The sequence below is a fragment of the Vicugna pacos genome, chromosome 11 (assembly GCF_048564905.1).
Source record: "Vicugna pacos chromosome 11, VicPac4, whole genome shotgun sequence".
Lineage (NCBI taxonomy): Eukaryota > Metazoa > Chordata > Mammalia > Artiodactyla > Camelidae > Vicugna > Vicugna pacos.
The window spans coordinates 34,166,345-34,189,792 of NC_132997.1; the positions used below are offsets into that span (position 1 = coordinate 34,166,345).

General features: G+C 52.1%; 1 protein-coding gene across 6 annotated transcripts in view; it reads right to left on the reverse strand.

Moving 5' to 3' along the window:
• Positions 1–23,448, reverse strand: part of RASGEF1A (RasGEF domain family member 1A) — an 88,068-nt gene that overhangs the window by 28,618 nt on the left and 36,002 nt on the right. The window contains exon 2 of one of the 6 annotated variants that reach the window (XM_072971096.1): positions 3,631–3,766. The exons of 1 other annotated variant lie outside the window; for it this stretch is intronic. Coding sequence is in view for 1 of the 5 variants with exons in the window: in XM_072971091.1 (XP_072827192.1) it covers positions 2,923–2,940 (18 nt within the window). In the remaining 4 variants the exon portion in view is untranslated. Of the gene's footprint in view, positions 1–921; positions 1,046–2,922; positions 3,073–3,182; positions 3,261–3,630; positions 3,767–23,448 lie in introns of those variants that run through there. 4 more of the 6 variants (XM_072971093.1, XM_072971094.1, XM_072971091.1 and 1 more) reach the window with 4 other exon arrangements.

Below are 23,448 nucleotides of genomic sequence, written 5' to 3' on the forward strand. Positions count from 1 at the left end.
CTGATCTGTGCTGCACACTTGGAAATGGAAAATCCTATGGACCTCGGGGTCTGCCAGTAGAGGCAGAAGTAACACCACAATGCAGTGTGAGCAATTCAGGATTAGGGGTCTGTGCTGGGTGCTGACGAGGCACAAGGGTGAGGGAACTCACCCTGTAGGGAGAAGTCAGGGAGGGCATCCTGGAGGAGGTGATTTTGAGATGGGCTTCCAAGGATGACGAGGGGTTTTCCAGGGTGTTAGGAGAAGGAAGAGCAGGGAGATAACACATCTCCGGGCTGACATCACAGTCCTGACAGATCCAGCCCTCTTCTGGTCACTCACCAGCAGCTCTCCAGAGGATGAGGCCCAAGGAGCCAAGAGGTATGGAGGGTGCAGGCAGCTTCCACAGGTACCCCAGCTCCAGCTCTCAAGTCAAACCCTACCTATCCCAAAGCCAATGTGTGACTCTTTCCCCTCACTGGCTCTCCCAGACAATCCAGCTCTCGAAGACCCCGCACCACTGTGATCCCTGTGCTTGCTGGGTCTGTGATCTGCACATGGTAGTGCTGTCAGTACTCCTGCGCCTCGGCCAGCCCCCGAGGCACACAACGGCCAGGTTGATGCTGTGGCTCCCTCAACTCACCTTGCCTCCCCTGGTAGAGCTCACATGAAGCTCCCCCCAACTCCAGCAGCAAGCAAGCCCAGCAAGATGGGAGCATGGTTCCTGGGGCGAGCTGGGCCCAGGGCCAGGAGGCAGCAAGGGCCCACAGGAAAGAGCAAGCTGAGACTCCAAATTAGCACCCCAGGCCAGACCCTCCCCGAACTCCATACTGCCCAACCACTGCAGGTGACACTGCCCTGGAGGTGTCACACTGTCCTACCTCCTGCCCCCACCTGCTCCACCTGCAACCTTTCCCACCTCTCCATCCTGGAGTGACCCACCTCCTTTCCGTCTCTAGTAGCACATCTCCACCAACAGCAGGGCCTCTTGCTTTATCTTCAGAGTGTGTCCAGATCGGCCCTTCCCTCCCCCTCCACTGAGCCCCTGGGCTGCAGCGCTGGCCAGACTGTCCGCTTACCCTCACCAGCTCTGCTCCTGACACTGGCCTCTGGTCTGGTCCCTGAAGACACAGGCGGCTTCCTCTTCAAATCCCTGCCCAGCCTTTTCCTGATGTGCCCTCCACCCCCACTGCCACTTATCTGCCTCCCTCTCCTCCATTAGGTCCTCACGCTCAGGCCTCCCTGGAATGCCCTCCCCAAGGTACAAACAGCACCCCCGACACTGGTGGTCAATACTCTGGGCACCAAACAAACATGTTGGACCCCTGCTTGCCAGGCTGAGCAGAACTGTCATTACTGGTCACAGTGCAATTGAGTGGGGTCATGTGATTCATCAGGCTCAAGAGCAGTGAGTAGAAGTGACGCGTGGCACTCTGAACTGGGGCATTAAAATATTAGTGCAAGAGCCTCTTTTCCCCTCTGCCATGGGACTTGTCAGCCCACGTCCTAGATTGAGGAAGGCTTGGAGCAGGGCACTGCCAGCCCACGATGGACACACAGATAAGTGAAAACTACACCATGTTGTTACAAGTCCCTGGCTTTGGGGGTTGTTTGGTTACTGCAGATAACCTAAACCATCCTGCCTGATGCACCCTTGATATGTTCTAGTCCTCTTTCCTGCTTTACTTTTTTCTTTAGCACTTATCACCATGTAACCCTCTGTTGATTGTGCTTTTTTTCTGTTGATTGTGCTTTTTTCCCCGTGTCTCTCTTGCTAGGTGAGCTCCATGAGGACTGGGACTGTGGTATATCGGTTTCCCTGCTGAATCCATGATGCCTGCACCCAGCAAGCGCTCAATAAATGTGTGCTGAATAAGTGAACAAAATAAGGAACAAACGAGTCCTGTTTCTTGGGCACAGCCAGAGCTGGTCAGCCCAGCTGTGGCCCTCTTCTGCGCCCCCACCCACATTGAGCCTGAGGCCTCTGGTCTATGCTGGTCAGCTCCCTGCTGAGAGGGCTTGGAACAGCGGCACCTGAATTGCACAGCCGGATCCGTGTCAAAGAGGGGGGTTTTATCAACAGCCATGGAAATCTGACACTGCCTCATGCTCAGGATTAATTCCGGGACAATTCTCACCCTCCCTTCATGTAGAAAGGAAGCTGCCCCTCACCTGGCAGCCCACGCTCCTCCAAGCCCCAGCCTGGAGTGCACTCTCCTTAAACACACAGGCATCTGTGGGCCCACACAGGCACAATCCTGCCCTCTCCCCACCCCTCTCACACACACCCCATATATAAACATGCCCACATTTTCACATACTCTCACTGCAGCCCACACATCACACATACACACCTCCCACGTGCCCACCTCATCACAAACCTCCCTTCCATGCACCTCCTCCAGGGCAAACAGGTGGTTCTGCGCCCCTCAAGTCCGCAAAGGAATCCACCGTTGTCTTGGCTCTTACAAGCCTGACTGTGACAGTCCCAGGGCAGCCACCCTCCTGCGGGGGCCCTGCTGCTGGAGCTGCTGTCTCCTGCCTACCTGGACCTGTTCACTCCACAGAGGTCCCTACCAGGTTTGCAGGTGCTGCTCAGCCACAGACGATCACTGGCTCCCGCAAGCCACACCAGGAAAGGCAGTGGCAACCTCGGCTGCCCTTCTGTCCTGAGCCCTGGGCACAGCCCACCTGGCAGCAAGTGCCCCAGTGGGGACACGCAGAGGGAGTGATTCCCAAAGCAGGCTCCCTACCGGTCTGGCCAAAGATGCATATGATGGCCGCACTTCTTGCTCAGAGGGCAGCACCCCCTTCCCGAACTCGGCGGCACAGGAACCACTCTCCCCGCGCTCCTTACTGCAACCAAGGGGTTGCCTGGCGAGCGCGTCCAGTCACCGCCTCCGCGACCCGCCGCCCCGCACCTGCCACGCGCCGCAGCCCTACCTGGGGCTCCAGAAACATCCTGGCTGCCTGCTCCTCGCGCTGTCCCCCGGCGCCTAGGGCGTCCCGTGTGTGACCGCTTCTCTCCCCGCGTGCCAAGGCAGTACCACCCCCCCCCGCCCCCGCCCGCGGACTTCTCCACGCCCTCCTCCCCCTGCTCAGAGCCTCCCGCGGGGCGGGGGCGGGCCGAGGGGCAGCGGGCGCCCGGGGCGGGGCCAGGGCCGGGGAAACGCTAGGGGTCTGGGCGGGGCCCAAGTACCAACCGAGGAGCAGCTAGGGGCAGCGAGGGACCGGGTGGGGCCGGGGGACAGTGAGACTGAGCCAGGGGCCAGGCCGGCGGCGGGGCGTCAGGGGGCGGGGTATCTGGGTGGGGCGTGGCACAGGGGGCGGGGAAAGGACGGGGGCGGGGAAAGGGCCGGAGGGGCGGTGGGGAAGGTGCAGGGGTTGGGGCGCGAGAAAGACGCAGTGTAAGCACTGGGTTTGGAGGCGCTGGGAGTGCATGGGGCGCAAGCGGTGGCATCAGTGGGGAGGCCGTGGCAGGATGTCGGTGCTCGGTGCGCTGGGTGGGTTGTGCCCGGGGAGAAGGGGCGCCGCGTGCGTCGCTGCTTACCGTAGGATGGGGGCGGTTGTGTTGGTGAGATCCAGCTCACAGACAGTTCCTTGCACCCCCATATCCTCCCTCGAGCCTCTCTTCCCCTTCCCGAACCTCACCTCATCGTAGATGTCCACTACAGAGCTGCAGCAGGTGCTTGGCCAGCGTTTGGCTTGAATGCCTCCCCTCACGGGGCGCTCACTCCACACAGCTCTGGCCTCGAGCGTCCCACGGAATTCTCTGTCCTTCTGTTTCCTTGAGTGAACACAGGGGACACAGCAGCTGCTTTTGTGGGAGGACTAATCTAAGACACGGCGTGGGGCGGGCCTGGCACATGGCACAGTGAGGCGTCATTCCGCCCCCAGGAGTCCCAGCGCTCAGAAAGAATCCTGTCAGGTGACCTGCCTTCCCCTCCACCGCGTTCTGCGTAGCCCTCAGTCCGGGCTCTGAGAATCTGAATGGAAAAGGTGGACTGAGGGAAGAGCGCCCTCTCCGGGAACCAGAGAGCCGAGAGACTAAGCTGGGAGAGGGAGTAGGGCCGGATTCCTGGAGAGCTCAGGAGCAAGCCTTGGGGCTGGGATGGGGAGAGGTGTTCCTGTCAGTGTCCAGGCAGGTCCCAGGATGCCTGCCTCTGACAGCCCCCCGCCACTCCTGGCCACCTCTCCTCCCAGCTACCCCTTCTCCTTTGCCTGTTCTCTTACAAGAAGCAAGACTGCCCTCAGGCTGAGTTTTGGTGGACAGTTATTTCTGTCTTGAGGAATTAGGGGCTGTGCTGGGTCCATCCACCAGCCTCCCCCAAGAGGATGCAGAAGTTTGGAGACAGGTGTCCCTCTTTTGGAGGTCTGCCCCCATCCCACTTTCTCTATTAAGACTGGAACCCAGATCCCACTGCTCCAGCTCCTGCACTGTTTACTAGAGCCTTCTACAGCTCCTGTGGGTAGGCAGTGGGGTGGGGGCGGAGGGTGTTTGTTACCAGAAATGGCCAGGGCTGCAGACCTCTGGCACATCAGCTAAGCTTTCACACTGTCCTTCTCTCCCTGTTGCTTCTGCATCTCATTTCAGGCCAGTCAGAGGATGTAAAGCTCACAGTGGCCCCTGTGAGTGATTTATGGCACCGGGACCAGCCTGGGCCCTGGGGTCCGGAGCCTGCCTGGCCACCCTACACCTTCAGGCAGCTCCAGAGCACCAAGAGGGGTGTGGCCTGCGATTTTGCCCTGGGGAAGCCTGCCAGGCACCTATCCCTGCAGTCCTCAGCTCTACCCCATAGTCCTGCAGGACATCTGGGTCCTAAGGTGGCCACAGTATGGTCTCAGGAAGTCCGTGTGGGCAGTTAAAACCCTTGCCATCACCTGTACCCAAAGCAAGCCTTCCCCTCTGCCTCTGTATATCTTCCAGCCCAGAGGAGATGGCTGAGCTGACTTTCAGCCCCACAGTGCCTTCCTATAGATGCTCACCCACAGATTTCACCAGCATCCCTAAGGACCTTGATAAGGTATGTGCTTCCGCAGAAGGAAGGAGGTCCCTCTGCAATGGGAACGTCCTGGCAGACACGGATGGTGCTCGCTCTCCTTTGTGCACAGGTGTGACCTCAGCATTCATGTCTGTACCTCAACTACAGCTACATCCTTCCTGGTGCCCAAGGAGGCGGGGAGGTGGAGTGCCAGGACTGACTCCTGCCAGGGTGCTCCCCTGCTTGAAGCTGTGGGTGGGGCTGGGTGCAGGGAGCGAGGTGCTGCCGGGAGGGCTTGTGAGGACAAACACAGGAACCCCGTTACTCTGTCAGAGTTGGTTTTCGAAAGTGGAGAAGGAACCAGGTGTGGTGTGGCCGGTGACATGTGCTGGGGGCTTCTGGAAAGATGAGACGTCCCAGATGATGTGGGCTGGACATGGCAGTCAGGAGCAGTGCACCCATCTCGGGACCGTGAGAGGACGCTCTGAGCGCAGAGCAAGGAAGCCTGATTCTGGGATGACAGTGACCCTGGACATCCTCCCAAGGGACAGATGGGAAACTGGGACAGGAGGCTGGACCTACTGCTACAGGCTCCTAATTACTGTCCCTGATTCCACCTGAGCTGCCTCAACACAGCAGCTGGATTGGCCCTGTTAAAACCTGAGTTAGGCCCCATCCCTCCTCTGCCCAGAACCCTCAGGGAAATGAAAGCCAGAATCCTAGTTGCCTGCCCCCATTTGAAACCTCCCTCCTTCCCTTCACCCCTCGCTCACTCTGGGCCAGCACTACCCGCCACCACCACCACCCTCCTAGGCCCTGCCTGCCCTTCCTCCATGGGCAACGCTCTTCCCTGGGTGTCTGCGTGGCTCTCCCCCTTGGTCTTTACTGACCTGTCACCTTCTTGGTGACATATATACAGTGTTGACCTCCATTCCCACACTTCCTCTCCCACTGAACTCTTCTCCTCATGGCTACTTCAGTCCAACACATTCTTTCTACTTCCTTATTTGTCCGTCTCCTCTAGGGAGAATTTGAGCTCTGGGAGCACAGGGCCTTTGTTTTGTTCCCTGTTCCCTTGTTGTGCCCCAATGACTTTGACATGTTTGCCTGCGGGGACACCTATCTGTTGAATAAATATGTGTGCGTGTGTATGTCTGTGTATACTTGTGCAGGTACAGATGTAAGTGTATATATCCAGCACAGGCCTCAGATCCAGAATATATAAAGAACCATTACAAAAAAAAAAAAAAGGTGGGGAGGAGGGTATAGCTCAGTGGTAGAGTGCGTGCTTAGCATGAACGAGATCCTGTATTCAGTCCCCAGTACCTCCACTGAAAAAAAAATAGATAAATAAAACTAATTACCTACCCTCTCCAAAAAAAATTTTTTTAAAGAACCCATGCAAATAAATAGCATCAGAAGACCCAACTTTTTAAAAATAAGCCCAAGACTTGAAGAGGTACTTTACCAAAAAGGTTCTCCAAAAGGGTGATAAACATAAGAAAAAGCATTCAACACCAATAGTCACTGGGGGAAGGAAAGGTAACACCCCCGTGTAATACTGCTGTACACCCACCAGAATGGCTAAAATGAAAAGGCAGAAAATTCCAAGTGCTGACAAGGATGTGGCACAACAGAAACTCCCAGCCGCTGGTGGTGGGAGCTAAACCAGAAAAGCCACGTGAGCATAAGCAGGCCCAGAGATTCCTCCCTGGGTGTAGACCCACCAGAAATGCTTAGATACACCACAAGACCCATCCGTAAGTATTATAGCCTCACTATTCGCAGTGGCTCCAAACTGGGAACCACCCGGCTGCCTTCCACAGTGAGGAGGTGTAATCACTCAGGAGAGCACCCCCAGCAATGAGAATGGACGAAGACAACCAAATGCAAGGGCAAGTCTCACCTCCATCACATGGAGCAAATCAGGATCCGAGGGGGCCGCTGGGATTGGGGCTGGGTGCTGGTCACCCACATATTCACGCCATGAAAAATCACTGAGCCGCAACATTTATGACTCATGCGCTTTTCTGTATGTACATTACACTTCAAAACAATTTATGGTTAAAAAAAAGTTGAGAGAGGAGGAAGAATATAGCTCAGTGGTAGAGCATGCGCTTAGCATGCAACAAGGTCCTACATTCAGTCCCCAGTACCTCCATTAAAAAAATTAAAATAAATACATAAATAAACCTAATTACTTCCCCCCACCAAAATAAAAAAAGTTGAGAGAGACAAAAAAAAAAAAGAAATAACACCCCAGGCAAGGCAGACAAAGCCGTGTGAGCCCCAAGGTCCGTCCAAGTCTGCTGTGGGCCACACCTCAGAGAAGCCGAACTGGGGGAAGCAGTATTTTAGGGACACTAGGGGTCTCAGCCTCCCTCTCCCCATTCCCCACAAGGCCAAAGGCCCTTCTGGTAAAAACACCTGCTCCCTCCTTTAAAAACATACAGCTTGCAGGACTTTACTTTCAGAAGATGGAAGGTGGTCTAAGGCGGGGTGACTGACCTTGCAGAACCAAGGAACACGGAACCCAAGTGCCCACACAGGGGGTGTTGACCAGCATGACAGCAAAGACCCTGCGGAGGCTAAGACTATGGAAGCCAGAGTTCGGGGCGGGGGCGCTGTAGGCTGCCAGCAGGCCCAGGGGAAAGTCTGATGGCATCCGTGGGACCACGCAGGAGTGAGCACCCAGGGCAAAGGAGTAGGTGACACTCAGGCTCTGCTTCCTCCACTGACTGCCCTCCCCACACTGCCCAGCTGGAGCCGCACCCCCACCTCTGCCAGCCACCTGTCACCCAGGGAGTTCTGCAGGCGGAGCTTCAGCTCCAGCCCTGAGTGCGATGGACGAGGTGGGCGCCTCTCTGAGTTAGCGTTTGCTAAGTATAGAGCAGGGTTCATGACACCCGACTCAAAGTGGTTGGCAAAACACGAAGCAAAACATATCAAGCACCGTGTGAGCCCTAGGAACTTCTCAGTTGCTAGTTCCAAGGGCTGGCGCTGTCCAGAGGCTCTATGCCTGCCCTGGGAGACAGCCCACGGCTGCCTGTACTCAGGACGGTCTGATGAGATGCCCCTTCTAGTTTTCTTCACACCCTCACGGAGGGCGCAAACGGGAACCTCCAGGACATGGTGTGGCCTGAGGGCCAGTCAGCATTCTGAGTGGTCACTGGTTGCCCTAAATCGCTCACACCCAGGCACACCTGTGAGCATCATGGCATGTGTACCCAACACCCCGGGGAGGGGCTGAGTACCAGTTCTCCTTGGCTGCTGGCCCTGTCCCCAGGGGACCTGGACCAGTTGGGCATGACTTGCTGTCCACTGGGAAACCCACAGCGGTCTCTGCATTTCCCTAACACTATCCCATTAATACTCCCTTTTGGAGAATAATGTTCAAAGCACACAAATCACTATGGTTTTAGGTACCAACAGAGCCAAAGGCGTGGGGCAGGGCAAATGGGGGGCCATTCTGATGTCCCCCTCATATCACGGTGGTTACTGCTCTGCCTAAGCAAACAGCCCCCAGCAGGGCAGGATCCCCCACAAGACTCTTCCCAGAGCCTCTGCTTGCCCTTGACCATGGCCCTCGTCTTTGTCCTGATCTGGTAACAGGTTAAGGGAGAGCTGCCCGCCTGCCCTACGTGTGTAACTAGCCACGTGCGTAACTGGGCGTTTACCTAACTGTGACTAACAGCACAGACTGCTTGGGACAGTGGCCGCTCACTGCACCCAGGCCCTATCATCACTCTCCTGGCAACAGGCTGGGAAAGGAAGAGGTGGAGAAAGGACTTCAGTACCTGCAGCAGGGCTCCTCAGGCACAGGGACCAGTGGGTGGCAGGAGTGTCCCGAGGGGCCAGGTGGGCTAGGTGGGGATAGTTCCCAGGGGGCCTGGCCAGATGCAAAGGGTCCTGGGGGGGACGGTGAGGAAAGGCCTGGATGGCCCTGGTGGCAGGGCTGAGAGATTGCAGAGACCCTGGTGTGCAGGAGGGGGGCCCTGCTCCCACAAAGGGCACCAGGAGGTGCTGGATGTTAGCGAAGCAGCCCTTTGGAAAGGGAGCTGAGTGTGGAAGGACAGCGGCCCCTCCTGCACCAGGTGAGGTCCCCGGCGGGAATGCAGGCTGGGGAGGGAGAGGGTGGGGAGGGAGGCCCAGGCATGAGCACATCTGGGTCCTGTCCTCCCAGTGAAGGAGGGCAGTTCCAAAGCAGTGCCCCTCCTTGGCCGTGCTCCCCTGAATCCTCCCGCCCCTTCACACTGAGTGCCTCCCCCAGTCCTGGCTGGCAGTGGTGGGGAGAGCACGGGCCAGAGCCCTCTGCACAGAGATCACCAGGCAGGGGGGCAGCGACCTGCCCGGGGGGCCTGCAGGAGCACTGGGTCCATGCCCTGGTGCCCTCTGAGGGGTGGGCCAGGACGGGGGAGGCCACGCTCTGGCTCTTTCTACAGCTCCACCCAAAGGCCTCAGAGAGGACACACTCAGGTTCCTGCTCTCAAAGAGGTCAATTGATTTCTCATAAGCAAGGCTTCCCTGCAGGCAGCACTCCCTAGCTGGTCCAGCTTCAGGAGAGAGGTTGTTTTCTTGTCTGTGTGTGGCCCCAGCAGCCAGCATTTGTCTTCTGAGAGCAGAGGAGGAGACAGAATGCTCTCCCCGCAAGGTGGGCGGAGGAAACCCCTCTCTCCTAAAGGAAGCCCAGACATGCCTCCCTGGCCAATGCTGGTGGCAGGGGCTGCAGGGGAGGCTGGCTGCTCACCTGGTCAGACTCCTGCTGGACTGGAGGGCCAAGGCCTCACCTGCCGGCTGCTCCCCAGAGTTCCCGTTCCTCTGACGTGGACATTTGGCCTGGCCGAAAGGCATCCCTGACACTGAAGGACCTGGTCCACTCCAGGGCTGTCATCTTCAGAGAACATTCCTCTTGCTAAGAGAACATGGCCTCCCCATTTGGAAGCCCTGCCACAGGGAGGCTGACCCTAGAATGATCACTCAGATCAGGGCCGGAGGTGAGACTTCTGGGCCCGGCAGGGTCCCAAAGCTGGCAGGACAAGGATCCCAGGGCTGGGTCCTCCGGAAGGCCTGTGTCCTCAGGCTGGGCAGCTTTGTGGCCTTGGGGCACAGCAGGCCGCTCTGTCCAGGAGATATGATTTGAGTGGATGCTGGTTCTTTGCCATCTTTAGGCAGAGGAGGCTGTAATGATGCCCCGAGGAGGACAGTGAGAGCTGAGGAAAGTACATGGGAAGTGTAGGCAGCATGAACGGCCCTGGCGGGTGTCTGGTAAACACCAGCTCAGGAACCACATAAGGCAGGCTCGAGAGTGGAGGGAGGGACCACTGGTCCAGAACTTCCCCTTCATCCATTGTACAGGGAGGGAGCCTGAGGCCCAGAGACTTGCTTCAGGCGCACAGCCATCCAGGAGCCAGGAATCTGGCCATCAACGTCCAAAGGCCAGAGGGAGGGTGAGTGCAGGACGGCCCAGACCACTGTCCTTCTGCTTCCATCACAGGGTGTCACTTGGCCCACCTCATCAGTGACCTCAGCCCAGCTCACTCTCACCTCTGTACCTGCCCCCTCCCTGTCGGTTACCATGACAACAAGCACCAAGCTGGGTGCCCCACAATAGAGCTGCTTTCTGGGTTTGCACCAACCCATAAACCAATACAGTTTGTCCACAGCCTCCACTTGTCTCACAGGCAAGGAGACAGAGGCTCAGAGCAGAGCTTGGACCCACTCAAGGCCACAAAGCAAGGAAGTGCAAAAATGGGCTGGCCTGTCTCCTGGGATATTGTGGCCTCAGGCCAGCGCTCCCCAAGGATGCCCTGGTCCGCAGAGCTGCAGGACAGCAGAGTTCTGGGATCCATGATGGGTGAGCCCTGGGTTCTCCACCCTGGGCTTCTCAGAGTCTCACCAAGTGTTCCAGGAGACCCTGCAGCAGCTGAGAAGGGCCCTTCTAATGTCCCCCTCATGCTAGCCAGCCACTCTGGTCCATCTGCCGGCTTGTTCCTGACCAGCTGTGGGTCTGCACACTGCCTGTGTGTTTGCCCCACCTAAGCCTAGCCTCCTGGGTCTGCGATGCCCTGGGACGGGGTGGGGACCCCTGCCAGGCTGGAAGCTGGAGCAGAGGCAGCCTTGTTTCCAGGCACTCCTGAGGCACAAACGCACCATCAGATAGTAAACGTGCCTCTCTCCTCAATCATCTGGGAATCAGAATCTCCATCTGTACAAAGGTTCCCCTTTGGGAGACACATTAAGTTGGCACAGAGGATTTATAATGTGTTTTCGCATGAGGCTTCCAGGAATCCATCTGTCCACTTCCGCCTCCTGGAGGCCAAAAGGACATAAGTATCTCCTGAAGTTCTTCCTGGAATCATGATCTGGGCCCCTGAAGGCCAGGAGTCCACGGCCCACCCTCCCCATCCAGACTCAGCGGCACCATGGAGCTGACAGATGCAGGGGTGGGAGAAAGGGCAGGAAAGCTGAGCTGGGAGGCTTTCTCCAGTCAGGGGCTCTCAAATCTGGCCTGATCCCCACCCTGGAACTTGCTAAAAAGGCAACAGCCAGGCCCCATCCTCAGAGAGCCTCCCTCCACCCGTGCATGGGGACCCACTGTTCCAAAAGGTGGCATCAGAACTCGGGCTGGAGAGCGGGGCCACGGGACCTAGGGGCAGCCCATGCAAAGGCACAGAGAGGACAGTGAGAGGACAGGGAGAGTAGGGCAGGGACACAGGGCATGGCGGTGGGGTCAGGCCCAGGGCAGTGGGACCCAGTGAGGCTCTGGGCAGCTGCAGGGGCTGGAGGATGGAGCTGGACATGGGGAGGCCAGGGAGGAGGCTGCCAGACCACCAGCAGGCAGGGGCCGCGGCAGGTGACTTCCCTGAGATGAAGCAGATCACGATGGAAACCAGGCACCTATCAAGAGCCTAATGGAAATATCCACCGGGCAAAGACAGGAGGTATAAAGGGAAAGACAGAGGGAGACCCTTCCCCACACAGAGCTCCACCTGAGTGGAGGACCGCCTGGGAAACAGGCCGGCAAGTGGGACAAGGACAAGGCGTGAATGTCCTTGCGGCGCCCTGCGGAGCCTGGAGAGAGGCGGAGGGGCGTGGAAATGCAGGAGCAGGAAAGGCCCATCAACAAAGAGCAAATTGCCTCACGGCAACAAAAAAGCCTGACTCACCAATTTTCACCTGTGAAATCTGCAAAAATAACTTTCACGGTAATACAGGGTGTTAGCGGGAGTGTCAGGGTCACCGGTGGGAAAAGGAGACAAGCGGATGACAGAGATGGGTTTCCACACGGCACCACTTGGGAGAAGCGCCACTCCTTGGCAGCAGGCCTGGATGAAAGCAAGTCCGTGCACACACACGTGACCTTGTGCTTGTGCACATACATGTATGTCCCGAGAGCACGTGCGTGCTTTGTGCATGAGTGCGCGTGTGTACCGTGCGAGTACCCACATGCCTGTGTGTGCCTCCGTGTGCACGTGTGTGTATATGCCTATAAAACAGACTGGTACACACACCCAGAAAGGGTAACCGGGGTGCCTGCCCCCTACTGGCCTCTTCTCTCATGTCCTCTTTTGTTCTCTTCTCTGTGTTTACCCTTGTCGAAGGCTTCCCGAGTGTTCTCTAGTGAACATGATGGATTCTGTCATAGGCCTAACACAATGCATGTTCTTTTGCTAAAACCAGGACATGAGGCTGCAGTGCTCCTCCCGAGGATGCTCGGTGGGAGGCAGGGCTGGCTCAGCAGTAGACCACCAGGAGATGCCTGCCCCCAAGCATCCTCAGCAGCTCCTAGAGAAGGGAGACTTGTTCCCATCAGCCGAGGTGTGTAACCAAGGGAGGAAGGGTGCCCAGGGAATATGGGCAGCATAGAGGGTCAGAGAAGCCTGAGGACTCTGCTGGTTGGGTATCAGGAAAGGCTGTATCAGGCAGCATGGCTGCATGGGAGCAGCACCCTCCACACAGCTGGGTCCTCGAAGGGACTGTCCTCCACTCTTGGTCATAAAGAGCCTGGACAGGACCCCATGCTGGCTCACCCACCGAGAGCATGTTCTGGTGTGTGTTCTCAGCAGTGCTCAGCAATTCTCTCCTTACAATCCGCTAGCTTCTCTCCAGCTGGTAGGCCAGAAGGCTCTGCCTGGTACCAAGCAGGAACAAGCTATGGGAGCCAGCCTGACAGGTGCCCTCCTCTCCACACAGGCTGGCTTTTATTGTCTTGGGGACGTATCCACTTGATTCTCACTTTCAAGGCTTACGTTATTACCCACCCTCCAAACTGTCCTTTTCCCTCCCTCTCTGTCCCCATGCCTTTCTGGCCCACCCAGTCACCTCCTCCAGGAAGCCTTCCTGACTCTTAGAGCATGCTCAAGGGCCTCGCCCTTGGACTGCCAGCCCACTCACAATGTTCATCTTATACCCTAGTCTTCTTCCCACCACCTCTTAAGGAGCGCTAGTGGTCCCTGAGGGCCTCCCTAGAGGGCTCCCTGAGGGTCAGAGCTCTGTCTGGGCTCCAAAAGCCAAACGTGCTGTGTTACATTAGCGATGTCTGCTTCAGGTGAGGGAGTGGAGGAAGAAGGCACAGGCCCTGGATCTGCACCCCTGCACCCCTCCTCCAGCTCCTCATTGGTAGGTTCTTCAACGATTGGGTGGCATTTTGCATCCCTAACTAGACTATTCACTTATTCTTTTTTTTTAAGTTAATGAATATTTACTATGTGCCAAGTTCTCAGACACACACTCCCTGCTCTCTGGGGTTACTCTCAGGGCTGTGGGAGGGGGGTCAACAAGTAAACAAAGAAACAAAATACAGCTGGTGATGAGAAGGGCAATGGCCTAGAGCCTGGGGGTCAGAGGAGGACTTCCTGGGGAGGTGAGCCTGGCGCAAAGACTGCGATGCTGGGTGGGAGTATCCCGTGAACGTGCTTGGAAGGGTGTGCCTGGCACAGGGCCCAGTGAGTGTAAAGGCCCCAGCCAGGAGGAGCTTGGTGCATTCAAGGCATAGAAAGACCAATGTGGGAACCTGTAGTGAGAGACACCCAGAAATTTTCCAGAAGCTCAGCTGAGTTGCCAAGTTGGGGGAGGGAGGGGCACAGGGAGGAAGCAAGACACAGGCTACCTGGGAGGCTTCACCCAACAGAAGATGTGAAACAGAAGGTGCACGGTTCGACATCCCCTCTCAAGGCCCTGAGCAGCCCCAATGCAGCTGGGTGCCAGCTTTAACCCCCTTGGGGCTGACCCAGCAGTAGCTGTTTTGCAACTGGATGGAAATCCTTCACTGTTTAGACCAGGTCTAAGCAATATGCGCAGCATAAGGGCTGCACGTCATCAGGCTGGCTGCTCCCTCTGCTGCCCACTCCAGCTGGCAGAGGCTGGGTCCAGCATCTGCCTTCCTCCAAGGGGCCACGGGGACCCACTGCAGTGGAGGGCTGACTTTGTAGACCAAGGTTTTGTTTCTATTCTTAAAGGGGGAAAAGGGGCTCAGGCCACTCACATAAAGTGTGAATTAGGGTTGGGAACCCTTGCTTCTCCCCTACATCTCAAAGTCCACAGCCACCCAGGGGAAGCTTGAGAATATGTACGCCCTCTTTCTCTTGGAATCAAGGGAACCTCTACCTTCTCACGTCTGTGTCATCCCTCACTCCTAGGAAGATGTCCCAAGACTACCCAGAGTGCCTGCCTCTTTCCTCTGGACCCCAAGCCAGGTCCTGCCTGTCCCCAGTATCCTTCTCTGGATCCATAGATGCAGCCTCTGGGCTGCTGGCATTTTCCTCTTGGGTACAGTCCAAATGCCTACAGTATGATTTTGGAAATTCAAGCATGGCTTGTATGAACTTGGTTATCTCGATACTTCAAAAACGCTTTTTCAAGAAGAATAAACAGATACCAGAAGCCATAAATAGTTCTTCCTGGAACAGGATGAAGGGATCCAGGGCCAGCCCAGCCTCAGCAAGAGACCAAGTTGCTGTGGGACCATGGGCTCCACCTCTTCCCAGCATGGACCACTTCGTGGCTCAGGGATTTACATGCAGGTGGTGGACCAGCCCCCAGCAGGGCTAGAGCATAAGAGTTGTTGTGCGGCCCTGGGCAAGCTGTGCCCCTCTGTGTGCTTCAGTGTTTTCTCCTTTGGACGAGTAATCTCTAAAGGCCCTACCCCTGGCCACCTCCGATTCTGCAGAGTGAAGTCCTGAGGCTGCTGGGCAGAGAAGTGGAGCCGGCAGCATGGGAGCTGGAATGGCTGGGGTGGCTGAGATGCTAGGGGGCTGGCCCCGTTCCGCTGTCCCCCTGCCCTCGGGGCCAGAGTTCAGCAGGTCCCCTGCATGCTTGTGGTTCCCAGGTAGAAAGGACTCAGCTATGCTGTTGCTGCCGCCCCATCCACCACCTGTCCTTTGGTCATTAGGGCTATGTGACCTGAGCGTGGGCAGAACATGCCCAATGCCCAGGGCCCACGTCAGGTGGTGGGGCCTGGCCTCCTGCATCTCTGTATCCCCTGCTTCTGGCTCCAAAGGGGCAGCATTCATGGAGGGATCCCAGGTGGAACCCCTCTTTGCTGCCTGCCGGGTGTCCACAGTGCCCTTGTCCTGGTGTCCACTGCTGCCCGTTAGGGCAGCTGGTCTGGGGTGTCCAAGGGGAGGTGACAGTGCTGCCTTCACCTCCTGTACCCTCTCTATCCTAGGTTTCCCTGCCTCAGGCAGGGCCCAGGCCAGGTGGAGCCTAGGTCACCTGCCCTCTGAGCACCTGCAGGCCACCCAGGTAGGAAGCAGGGGCTGTCGTGGGCATCAGTCCTGGAGAGGCCAAGTTGCTATGGGACCGTGGGCTCCACACCCCCTCTGCTCTATGGGGAGGGCCCAGGAAGCCGGAAAGCAGCTGGACAGCTGTGAAGGGCTGTGCCCCATCACAAACCTGTCCAGGTGAGGCTTCTCATTTGGTTGTTCCAGGAACGGGGAAGACTCGGGGCAGGGGGGCAGGGGACTGATGGCCTCCTAGGGATGCTCAGAGGTGTGGTGAGGCGGGGTCAGCGACCACCACCCACAAGGTCATCTGGCTCCAGTTTTCAGAGGAGACTCTGCCAGAGAACTCACATCTGAGGTCCCCTAATGAGTGTGTGTGTTGGGGGCGTGGGGCAAGATGCTTAGGGCTAGCTGGTGGGGGGTAGGGAACAGGGGTGGAGACTTGGGACTAGCCTGGATTGGTGGGGCGGGGAGGTGGGGGGCTGGGATTTGAAGTTGCCAGCAAGTGAGAGAAGGGACTTCTGTCTCATTGGGTTCCCCTTATCCTTAGACAGCTCCCAAACTCCTTCTCAGCCCCCCTCATGCCTCTGGAGCTCCTCCTGGTCCCTAGCCCTGCAGGCTCCTAGTCTGCTCTCCCACTACATCCTCCCCTTTGGATGGAGCCCCAGCATCAGGTGGGCGGGACCCTGGAGCCCTTGGGTCCCGCCCCGGCAATCGTGTTCTCTCCTCCGCTCCACCCTCTTCTCCCCTTCAGCCTCTGTCTCCACTTCCTCTCAGTTCCACCCTTTCCAGACCCACAAACAGTCTCGCTGACCCCACACCTCTGTTAGCTGCCTTCCAACTTCTTTTTTAATCATCTTTCTAGAACAAGTAGACTGCATCCGCCACTTTTATTTCTTCTGTTTCCGCACACACTCCCTGGCCTGGATCCCTTCCCCTTCCTCAGCCTCTAGAACAGTCTTCCCGCATCCTCCCTCACTGTCTCTGCCTGACCCATCCTGGGGCACCTGGCTAACTCAGGCCCTGAATTCCCACAAGACGTAACTGCTCACAGCAGAGCCTCAGCCTGGAGCCAAGCCCAGGTGCTCGATACCAGGGGGGTCCACAGGGGCTCCGTGCAAGGATGCCCGGCTGGCCTCGGCTCTTCTCCTCCTGAGCTGCTCCTCCACAGGGCCCAGCCCCGCCCAGCCCCGCAGGAGTCCCCAGGGACCTGCTCACACACACATAGCCCAGCCGGCAGCCACCAAGGCACATGTCCCAGGACTGTCACAAGCCTCCCTCTTGGTAGAGGAGAACAGAGGCTTGTCCTGTGATCTTTTGGGCAAAGGCACCAGGAGACCCGCCCCTCACACACCTTGGGCAGGGACCTGGGCCGGGTGAGGCCCTGACGGGGGCGGGGTGCGGGGAGGAGGGGAGCAAGGGCCGAGCAGGCAGAGGTGTGCCTGACCCAGGTATGTTCGAATTCCACCTTCGGGAAAAGGTTTTAACTGGAGCAGAACATACAGTCTCCTACGCTTGAGCATCTCTATTTACTTGGCTGACTTCAGTATTTTGCAGAGTTACAGTATGCTTTTTGATAGTTTACTTACATTTTACTTTAGGTTTGAAGGAGAGCTTGGGTTCCTCCTCCAATTTCCTTGAACATTGTCCCAACCTCATAGGCACATATAGTCCTACAACCCTGACAAGGCACCAGGGCCACTGCGAGGGTCCCTGGGTGCTCCCCCAGCCTCCTTTGGGAGGAAGAGGCTGTCTGCGATGGACGGGAGGCATCTGAGCAGGGAGGGGCACTGAGGACCCTGAAGGAGCCTCCAGAGGGGAGGCTGGTCCGGCTGACCAGGTATGAGCAGGCAGTGGGCCTCTGGGACTTCTGCCCTTCTCCCTGGGGAGGTACTGTGGCTCTCTGCCCACAAGCGTCCACACACAGCCAGGGCCTGTCTTGAGCCAGAGAAAAGGATGCTCCAGGCTGGTGGGAAGGGACTCAATGCCAAACAGACACGAGGTGACCTGTGTGTGCTTCTGAGCCTGTTCCTAGACCAGACACAAATGCTCCAAGGAGGGGTCTCCCACAGTTGTTTCCAGACTCACAGGCTCTTAAAGGATGCCACCACAGTGGCACCCCAGACAGCCGTGGCCTCCTGGCCAGCACCCGCAGTTTCTGCCTTCACTATCTGAGGGTTGTCCTGAGGATACCCAGTGAAGTCACAGAGCCGAGAGCAGAGCATGTGCCCTTCCCCTCCAGGGTCCCACCCCTGTCCTGCGGACCCTGTAGGAGGGAGAGCCGTGGGCATGGCCTGAGGAGAAATGTTCCTCATTCTCCCAGCCAGAACCAGGGCCCCAGGGGAGGGGAGAAGACCAGAGCCTACCTGTGCAAGGCCTCTGCCTGCATTCACACATTTGTTTGCCTAGTTTGCTTTTATTCTACCTGTTTTAAGCTGAAAATGCAAGGGGAGGGTATAGCTCAATTGGTAGAGCACACGCTTAGCATGCACGGAGTCCTGGGTTCAATCCCCAGTACCTCCTCTAAAAATAAATAAATAAAACCTAATTACTCCCTGCCCCGATACACACACACAAGCCTAAAAAAAATAACTACATAAAGTAAAAATTTTTTTAAAAAGGTCGCATAAAATAAATAAATAAAATTGAATATGCTCACAAGAAAATATTCAACAATACAAAAGATTATACAAGGAAAAGTAAGTGCCCTTCCACCCGAGGCCCCAGCCCTTTCCCAAAGACAAGACACCCACAGTTAAGTTTCTTGTGTGCAACCAGTCAGAATTTTCTGTGTTCATGAGATGATTTATATGTGCATGCAGGGGTTTTTTTTCCAAACTAAAGGGCTCACACTTCACACACTGTTTTCAATTTGCTTTTTCTCTGGGCACCACCTCATGATCTGTAACAGCTGCAGGACATTCTGCTGGGTAGCTGGGCTGTCCCCTAGCAAAGGCACTCAGGTGCGGCATAATATGGTAATCACAAACAGTCTTCAATCACCATCTTGACCAAGGGTCTGATCTAAAATATGTGACCATATCTGAAAAATAAACTTCTAAAATTGGATGTGTCAGATCAAAGATTATGTGCATTATAAGCTACAAGAGACATCACAGACATGCTCTCCAAAGAGGATGAACAGATGTCAGCAAAATGGCAGAGTATGGAACTCCCAAAACCCTTTCCCAACAAAAGCAACAAGAAAACTGGCAAAAATGATCAGAATAAATTTTTTTAGAACTCTGGAAATTAATCAGAGATGTGGAGCAAATGAGGTAGCATTTATTCACAAAAAACAGCTGAATATTGCTAATAATTGTAAGCTGTGTGGTGATTTAACTTGGTCTAGCCCCCCATTACCTCCCAAAGCCTTGAAAAACAAGACCCCATGCTTGTCATGAAAACACAAAACCTGGAAGTCACTGCCAGGAAGCAGAACGGGGCTGAAATCTTTCAAGCCTCATTTCCAGAAAACTGTCATTATTTGACCTGCCTGGTGGTTCCCCGGAAGACCCATTTGCAAGGATGTCCGTATTTGACTTGACTCAGAGCTCACCCTGTACAAAAAGCCTATTCCTGACAGTTGATTTCCCGAAACAATTACAGGCATTTAACTTCACAGCTGCTTCGGGCAGTGGATAACAGTTGGAGCAAATGATTAACTAACCAAAAAGCTTAAAAGACAAAGTTCAGTAATGAGATGAGATGCCTGCAGGGACTTTTAAAAGTTGCAATGTATTCCTGGGAATCTGGAAGGCCACGTGCATGCTCAGGCACATGCACATGCACATGCTTAGGTAAGACTTGAGAAGGCCCTCAGCTCTCATTCTGCCCGACTTCGTGCCTCTGTGCAAACAGGAAGTGAAGGCTAAGGCAGAGTTGTCAACTGCCTGGCTGAGAGTTGAAGATGAGCCCAAACATGCACGCAGAGCCTCTGAGCAGAGACTGGAGACTGGTTCCAGGCATTTGAGCAAATCTCTGTTCAGTCACCAAATGACAACTAAAATAATCAAACAGAAATTATAGTGGCCATACACAAAAAAAGAATACAGACATTACAGAATTATTTCAGAAAAGTCAGTAAACAAACAATGACTTCAACAAACAGCAAGAGCAACCCTAAAAAGGAGTGAGAATCTGACTTCCAGAGTTGCTACATTGAGTTATTTTAAATGTTCAGTTTTCAACAAAAAATTACAAGATATACAGGAAAAAAAAATATGGCCCACAAGCAAAAATCAATCACTAACAACTGTCCTTGAGGAAGATATCTGACTTTGTTTTAAACAAAAAGTTTAAATCAGCTATTTTAAATATAGTCAGATATTAAGTAAGGCAACTTACAGAATGGGTGAAAATATCTGCAAAGCACACATCTGATCAGAGGTTAATATCCAAAATATATAAGGAACTCAAACAGTTCAATAGCAAAAAGCCAAACAATCCAATTTTTTTAAATGAGCAAAGGACCTGAATAGGTATTTTTCCAAAGAAGATATTCAAATGGCCAGCAGGTAGGCACAGAAAAGGTGCTCAACATCACCAATCATTAGGGAAATGAAAATCAAATCTACAATGAGATATTACCTCACGCTTGTTAAGATGCGATCAAAAAGACAACAGATAACAATTGCTGCTGAGGATGCAGAAAAAAGATGGAAATGTAAACTGGTACAGCTACTACGGAAAACAGTATGGAGGTTCCTCAAAAAATTAAAAACAGAGCTACCATATGATCCATCAATTTCACTTCTGGGTATATATCCAAAAAAAAAAAATCACTATCCTGAAAAGGTATCTGCATCCCAATGTTCACTGCAGCTTTGTTTACAACAGCCAAGATATGGAAACAATTTAAATGTCCATTATCAGATGAGTGAATAAAGAAAATGTCAGACACACACACTAGAATACTATTCAGCCATGAAAAAGAAGGAAATCCTGCCATTTGTGACAACATGGATGGATTTTGAGGGTGTTATGCTAAGTGAAATAAGTCAGGCAAAGAAAGATAAATACTGTATGATCTCACTGATAAGTGGAATGTAATGTACAACATTGTGACTATAGTAAACAATACTGTATAGTGTATTTAAAAGTGGCTAAAAGAATAAATCTTAAAAGGTACCATCATAAGGAAAACAAACTTGTAACTACATGGGGTGATGGATGGTAAACTTATTATGGTAATCATTTTGCAAAATATACATGTATCAAATCATTATATTGTAAACTTTAAACTTATACACTGTTATATGTCAATTATATCTCAATAGAACTAGAAAAAAGAACTTTAGAAATAGAAATTAAGGAAATTACACCAGAATAATTTAAAAATGTTAACAATGTCTGGCCAAATAAAGAATATCAATAAAAGCATACAAATTATTTTTAAAATAGAAATTCCAGTGTTGAAAATTGTAACTGAAATGAAAATTTAATTAGATAGACTTAACTGCAGATTTGTACAAATCAGTGAACTTGAAGAGAGGTCAATTTATGTCACCCAGGCTGAGGAACAAAAACTAAAAAGAATGAAGGAAAATTAACATAGCCTCAGACACCATCATGTGTACCATGTGCATAATGGAAGTATGAGAAAGAAAAGCAAGAAAGGAGAAACAAGAATATTTGAAGCATTAATGGCTGAAACGTCCCAAATTTGATGAAAAACATTAGTCTATACAATCAAAAAGCTCAACAAACTCCAAGTAGATTCTCCATCAGAAACCAGAGAAAGGCAGGGCAAAAAGCAGTGGGATAACACACACAAAGTACTGAAAGAAAAAAGATATCAATCAACAATTCTTCGTGCAGCAAAACCATCCTTCAGAAATAAAGAAGAAACTGCCCAGCAAATAAAAACAAAATTCATCATTAGGGGACTTACCCTGCACTAACTACTAAAACTAAAGAGAGTTCTTCAGGCTGAAATTAAAGGACACTAGCCAGGAACTCAAATCCAGATGAAAAAATAAAAAGCACCAGTAAAATTAACTATATAGGTAAATACAAAACACAGTATAAATGTGTTTTATGCTTGTAACTGTTTTTTACCTCCTATTTGAATTAAAAGACAACTACATAAAGCAATAATTATAAGCATGTGCTGATGAGTACACAATGTATAAAAATGTAAATTTTATGACAATAAGAGCACAAAAGAGAGGGGAGGTAACAGAATTACAGAACAGCCAAGGTTTTGTATGCTACTGAAATGTTAGTATTCACCTGAACTATATTCTTATAAGTTAAGATGTTAATGTTAATCTTCCAAGCAATAACTAAGGAAATAACTAAAAAATATATAGTAAGAGAAATAACAAGGAAATTAAAATGGTACTACAAAATTTCTGTTCAGCACAAAAGAAGGCAATAACGGAGGGACAGAAGAACAAAGATGACAATAACATGAAAAAGAAATAGCAAACCCTATCTTAGTGGTAACTGCATTAAATGTAAATGGATTAAGTGCTCCAATTAAAACTTAGAGAGTAGCAAAATGAATTTAAAAACATGATCCAAATATTTGCTTTCTACAAGAGACACACTTTAGATTCAAAGACAAATAGATTGAAAGTGAAAGGATGGAAAAGATATCCCGTCTTTGGTAAACAGTAATCAAAAAAGGGTTGGAATGGCTAAATCAGTCAAAATAGACTTTAATATCAGACAGCATAGACTTTATCAGACAACATAGACTTTAACAAAAAAATTGTTACTAGAGATAAAGAAGGACATTTTTAAAAAATTGAAGTACAGCTCATTTACAATGTTGTGTTAGTTCTGATGTACAAACTGATTCATATTTATGTATATACATATATTCTTTTTCATATTCTTTTCCATTATGGTTTATTACAGGATATTGACTGTAGTTCCCTGTGCTATACAGTAGGACCTTGTTTATTTTATATACAGAAGTTTGTATCGACTAATCTCAAGCTACTAGTTTATCCCTCCCCCTCTTTTCCCCTTTGGTAACGATAAGTTTATTTTCTATGTCTGTGAATCTGTTTCTGTTTTATAAATAAGTTCATTTGTATCATATTTTAGATTCCACATATAGTAATATCATATGATATTTATCTTTCTCTTTCTGACTTACTTCATTTAATATGATAATCTCTAGGTCTATCCTGGTTGCTGCAAATGGCATTATTTCATCATTTTTTATGGTTGAGTCGTATTCCAGTTTAGATATATATAAATAAAAAGATATAATAATTATAAATATATGCACCTAACAACAGAGTCCCAAATTTTAAGAGCAAAAACTTATAGAATTGAGGGGGAGATCAACTATAAGAAAAAAACTGCAAACATGAGGAGGCTAAACAATATGTTACTACACAACCAGTGGATCACGGAAGAAATCAAAGAGGAAATCAAAAAATACTTTGAAACAGATGAAAATGAAAACACAACAATCCAAAACCTCTGGGACACAGAAAAAGCAATTCTCAGAGGGAAGTTTATAATGATACAAGCCTACCTCAGGAAACAAGAAAAATCTCAAGTAAACAACCTAATCTTACACCTAAAGCAGCTGGAGAAGAAGAAAAAGCAAACCCCAAAGTTAGTAGAAGAAAAGAAATCATAAAGATTAGAGCAGAAATAAATGAAATAGAGACTAAAAAAAAACAATAGAAAAGATCAATGAAACTAAAAACTGATTCTTTGAAAAGATAAACAAAATTGATAAACCTTTAGTCAGACTCATCAAGAAAAAGGGGACAGGGTTTAAATTAACAAAATCAGAA